This window comes from Microcaecilia unicolor, chromosome 3 (genome assembly GCF_901765095.1).
Source record: "Microcaecilia unicolor chromosome 3, aMicUni1.1, whole genome shotgun sequence".
NCBI classification, from domain to species: domain Eukaryota; kingdom Metazoa; phylum Chordata; class Amphibia; order Gymnophiona; family Siphonopidae; genus Microcaecilia; species Microcaecilia unicolor.
The window spans coordinates 6,379,598-6,385,552 of NC_044033.1; the positions used below are offsets into that span (position 1 = coordinate 6,379,598).

Consider the following 5,955-nt stretch of genomic DNA (forward strand, 5'->3'; position numbering starts at 1 on the left):
TATTATATACAGGTACAATGGAGGCCAACCCTTTACCCTTTAGGTGACTCGGCCAGATTCACAAGGAGCCAATTCCCCTGCATTGACCATTGGGTTACTCCTCCGCTCTGCAGCTGGAATGGATACATCCCCAGTGGAAGGCAGACTGGCTTCTGCATCAGTGAAGGCACAGTTTGTTCTAAGCTGGGATGCCAGGCATGGTGCTCATTCTCTTGGCTGAGCTTTCCGCCTGGTTGCCCTGAGGCAGGCTGCTCGGCTGTCCTTCCATTGTAAAAAAGAACTGGAGGAGTCTTGGATTGTGAAATTTCTTTAAGGCACCAAACAAAAAGATATTGTACTAGAACTTTCAACACATGTTTCTGGTTGATCCTTTAAATGTCACGACAGTCTGCAAAGACTCCAGCTTCTCTCAAATCCTTCGCAGCTACCAGAATGCAACATGCTAGGTTTGATTGGAAAAGGTGCTGGTGTAACATAATAACATAGTAAATGATGGCAGATAAAGACCTGTACGGTCCATCCAGTCTGCCCAACAAGATAAACTCATTTTACATAGTATACGATACTTTATATGAATACTTGAGTTTGATTTGGCCTTGCTATTCTCACGCCACAGACCGTAGAAGTCTGCCCAGCACTATTCTGGAATCACAATTACCAGCAACATTCCATGTAGAACTCCAAACAGTAACATAGTAAATGACGGCAGATAAAGACCTGTACGATCCATCCAGTCTGCCCAACGAGATAAACTCATTTTACATGGTATGTGATACTTTATACCCGAGTTTGATTTGTCCTTGCCATTCTCAGGGCACAGACCGTAGAAGTCTGCCCAGCACTGTGCTTGTACTAAAAGTTCTGAAGATTCTGGAATCCCAATTAGTAGCAACATTCCATGTAGAACCCCAAAGAGTAACATAGTAAATGAATGGCAGATAAAAACCTTACGGTCCATCCAGTCTGCCCAACAAGATAAACTCATTTTACATGGTATGTGATACTTTATACCCGAGTTTGATTTGGCCTTGCTATTCTCAGGGCACAGACTGTAGAGGTCTGCCCAGCACTATTCCTGTACTAAGTTCTGAAGCTAAGGTCGAAGCCCCTTAAAATTTACACTCCAGCCCATCCCTATCTATTTAGTCACGATCAGGGCCTAGACCGTAGAAGTCTGCTCAGCACTGGTTTTGCTTCCCAGTTACCAGCATTGCCACTCAATATCCCTTGAATTCATAGGCACAGGGTATCTGACTTCTCACAGGGCCAAGGCCATTGGAGCCGACTCTGTGGGTGCTGTGGGTGCTTGAGCACCCCCAATATTGAGAAAATTCCTTGTATGTGTCCAGGGAGGGGTAATTTCCATTGGGCTTAGCACCCCCAATAACTTTGAAAAGTTGGCTCCTATGGCCAAGGCAGATGTGATATAGAGCATTAGAAAAACAGACTGTGACCTGGAAAGAGGTTCCAGGTACCATTTAATGCATCTGAATTTCTGGAAGCATTTTAAATAATATGGATTCAGCTTGGTTCCAGAATCTGCTTGGAAGCAGGGAAGGCTAGGCATGTACTAAATAATGTTATATTACTAGAGCAGCGGGTCTCTGGGTGGTAAAGCCAGGGAGAAAACCTCTACCTACTTGTGTTGTGTCCGGTACAGTGAGCATTGAAGAGTATGAACTCCAGTCCCTCAGCATACACGATACCATGGCCACAGACTACTGTACTTGCATCTTTACTGGGTTAATTACCAAAAATAACTAAAGTCCATCTGTTATCCTCACAGATATTAGGCAGAACAAATTGGAAAATACAGGCAGTCACTTCTTCTGGTAGACCTCCTCTTCTTCGTTCCAGTAACTGGCATCTAAATAAGCCAATGTGCTTGAAAAAACCCCTTTAGAAATGACCTGTTTTGGGTCCGGGTACTGCTGACTAGGGAGGACCAAAGAAACCCACAGGGCAAGGTTTTTAGCAGGTAAATCACAAAAATCAGGGCATGAACAGAGCAGGGAGAGGAGCAGATATGATCAGTGTCTGCTCAGTGTCCGCAGCAGGTCTCCAAGGTGAACAGCCTCTGGCGTGTTAGAACAACGTAGGTAAGGGAAGTCGGCAAGTCAGATCCGTAACTTCAGGATAAGGATTGGCTCTAAGGGCTGGGTCGCAAAGCGGGGCTGGGTGCGCGCCGCGGCTGGACGAGGCGCCGCCCCGCATACCCCACGGGGCGGTGGTGACTCTGGACGCGCGCCGGGCCCTTCCCGTAGATCGCCCCAGCTGCGGCGGCGCCTCTCCCCCGCCTCACCCCAGTCTCCCCTCCCCACCCCGGGGCGGGGAGAAGGGCGGCGGGCGGGCCGGCGCCCCCGCCTCGGCCGGGCGCCTAGCAGCCGGCTTAGAACTGGTGCAGACCGGTGGGAATCCGACTGTTTAAATTAAAACAAAGCATCGCGAAGGCCCGCGGCGGGTGTTGACGCGATGTGATTTCTGCCCAGTGCTCTGAATGAATGTCACCCTCATGGCATCACTGGAACCTTTTATTACATTTGTACCCCGCTCTTTCCCACATACAGCAGGTCCAGTGCGTCTTACATAGTAAAAGAAAGCATCTTACATGGTAAAGAATACGGTAAAAACAAGGAAATGTAGGAACAGTATTATAAATTGTGATGATCATAACTATTTACATTATGAAAGGCATTACAAAGGGCATGTGAAAAACGTAATGAACTAGAATAGGGAAGGTAGACAAGGATATGATAGGTGAAAGGGAAGGAGAATGGGAGGGAAATGGTAGAAGATGAGGGATTGAGTATAACATTGGGGTCAGAGTAAGCGTCGACGTCTTAGCAGGAGTATCGTAGGTGATCTGGTGGAATTAAGTTGGTCCATAATAATAGTTCATATCATTTTTATTAATTTTATATACTTTACAGAGATACCAACACTGCATAGTGTAATACAGCCAGTAATTACTTAATAACAAAGAAAAAACTACCACATCAATAGCATAACATCAATTGGCTTCATTAGACCTCTAACTAAAAAGGGGGGGGGGGGGGGGAGGTAGGAATAAGTGAAGTTAACACCGTTTTACAATAGCATTTAGAAAGTGGAGTGGAGGAGTGGCCTAGTGGTTAGGGTGGTGGACTTTGGACTGAGGAACTGAGTTCGTTCCCACTTCAGGCACAGGCAGCTCCTTGTGACTCTGGGCAAGTCCTTAACCCTCATTGCCCCATGTAAGCCGCATTGAGCCTGCCATGAGTGGGAAAGCGCGGGGTACAAATGTAACAAAAATAACATAGATACTATTGGAGATTCTACATGGAATGTTGTGGTTCTAAATGGAACGTTGCTCTTCCACTAGCAACATTCCATGTAGAAGGCTGCGCAGGCTTCTGTTTCTGCGAGTCTGACGTCCTGCACGTACGTGCAGGATGTCAGACTCAGAGAAGCAGAAGCCTGTGCGGCCACATTGGTGATCTGCAAGGGCCGACTTGTACATGGAATGTTGCTAGTGGAATAGCAACATTCCATGTAGAATCTCAAATAGTAGCAACAGTGGACGAGTGGCCTAGTGGTTAGGGTCCTGGGGAACTGAGGAACTGAGTTGGATTCCCACTTCAGGCACAGGCAGCTCCTTGTGACTCTGGGCAAGTCACTTAACCCTCCATTGCCCCATGTAAGCTGCATTGAGCCTGCCATGAGTGGGAAAGCGCAGGGTACAAATGTAACAAAAATAAAATAGATACTATTGGAGATTCTACATGAAATGTTGCTATTCCACTAGCAACATTCCATGTAGAAGGCTGCGCAGGCTTCTGTTTCACGTATGTGCAGGACGTCAGACTCACAGAAGCAGAAGCCTGCGCGGCCACATTGGTGATCTGCAAGGGCCGACTTCAAATAGTAGCAACAGTGGAGGAGTGGCCTAGTGGTTAGGGTGGTGGACTTTGGTCCTGAGGAACTGAGTTCGATTCCCACTTCAGGCACAGGCAGCTCCTTGTGACTCTGGGCAAGTCACTTAACCCTCCATTGCCCCATGTAAGCCGCATTGAGCCTGCCATGAGTGGGAAAGCTCAGGGTACAAATGTAACAAAAATAAAAATAAATGACTAGGGACACAAACCTACACTTATTTATTCAATATCACAATTCCTCATGTACAGCCAGAAATGAACCTTTTAGGGTGGATAGCCCTTTTATTATCAACCAGAAAGAGATCAAAGTTGTTAATTTTGGCACAGTATAAGTCATCACAAGAACAAAATATAAGAAAAGCATGGACTGCATTAGGGGCTTCTAGCTTCATTCAGTTATGCTTCAACAAAAGAGATCTGCATGAAACACAATATTTATTTTGACTTATAAAAGCACTTGCCTCTGAAGCATGTTGAAAACAGAATAATTCATTTGTGTAGCTATGTCTAATTCTAGAAAACAGATGCAGATGTGATTCCATGTGCCTCAGTGAAAGAAAGGAGTGTTTAATTTTACTTCCAATCTTTATAACAGCAGCCAGGAAACAGGATCTCCTCACTGAAATTTGGCCATCTGCATTTTCTAGAACAGTGCAATAATTTTTTAAGCTGTTCTATGCTATTCGATTTTTATTTCATGATATTTGTATCTAGATCTGAGAAGCTTTCAAATGAATGAAAAAGCTGTCAAGTAAAAAAAGAAAAACAATCTTTTGGCCTCCACTTTTCCCACTGGAACAGCTTTGGACCATTGCTATTGTTTTGGGTGTAGGAAAAGCCCCGCCCACTGGCTTCAGCTCTTACAGTGGACTGGATCGGCTCAGCTTTACCTCTGCCGCGCCTCTCGCGCCACCAAACCCAACCTCCGGCCTTGGTTGAGAACACCTTACCTCCGCCCCACCCCCTGCTCACACCAATAGGAGCGCTTTACTTCAGCCCCGCCCCACCAGCTCTCCTCGTGCCCGGCTCAGCCCCGCCCCAGCACGCCAGGAATTCTTTCCCTCTGCGTTGCCCCGGGCCATTATGGAAATTGGTTTCCTTTCCTCAGCCCCGCCCCTCTTAGTCTGCAGGCTGACGTTACCTGTGCCCCGCCTCCCTCATGCTGTAATCCAACTACCTCGGTTAGCAGAACCCGCCCCCTGCCTCGCGTCACCTTGGAAATCGCTTACCCCGGCATCACGCGTCACCTAGGAAACGCCAGACGCGGCCTTAGCCCCGCCTCCGCGTACCGCCGTCAGGCTCGCCCCCCACGCGTCGCCTTGGTAACCGCAGAGCCGCGCCGTCATGGACGCCAATTCGCTGCACTTCTCCCTGGAGCTGGTGTCGGGCCTGGGCCAGGGAATGAGCTCCGAGCAGAAGGCGGCTCTGAGGGCCTCTCTGGTGCTGCTGCAACGCGACTACCGCTTTACCCGCGTCCTCTTCTGGGGCCGCATCCAGGGGCTGCAGGCTGATTACTACATAGCGCAGGGCTGCGGCGAAGATCAGCTGCACAACAGGAGTGTCCTGTACAGGTGCTTGGGGGAGGGGCAGGAGGGGGAGGTGGAGAGAGGGGGAGGGGTAGGATGCAGGGGGAGAGGAGTAGCATGGGGAGAGGGGAGGGAGAGGGAGAGAAGCATCGTGAGCAGGGGGAGAGGGGCAGGATGGAGCATGGAAAGAGGGAAGGGAGGGGCAGGATGGAGAGGGCAAGAGGGGTAGCATGGGGAGGGGCAGCATGGGAAGAGGAGCAGTATGGGGAGAGGAAAGGGGAGAGAGGTATCATGGGGAGAGAGAGGGGCAGGATGGGAGGGGGGAGGGATAGGATGCAGGGGGAGAGGAGTAGCATGGGGAGAGGGGAGGGAGAGGGAGAGAGGCATCGTGAGCAGGGGGAGAGGGGCAGGATGGAGCATGGAAAGAGGGAAGGGAGGGGCAGGATGGAGAGGGCAAGAGGGGTAGCATGGGGAGGGGCAGCATGGGAAGAGGAGCAGTATGGGGAGAGGAAAGG

General features: G+C 49.2%; 1 protein-coding gene across 1 annotated transcript in view; it reads left to right on the forward strand.

The window, feature by feature from the left end:
• The first annotated feature begins 5,213 nt into the window (after positions 1-5,213).
• The window catches only part of RSPH9 (radial spoke head 9 homolog), a 109,866-nt gene continuing 109,124 nt past the window's right edge, over positions 5,214-5,955 (forward strand). The window contains exon 1 of the mRNA XM_030195737.1: positions 5,214-5,485. Coding sequence (XP_030051597.1) covers positions 5,259-5,485 — 227 coding nt within the window. The 5' untranslated portion in view covers positions 5,214-5,258. The remainder of the gene's footprint in view (positions 5,486-5,955) is intronic.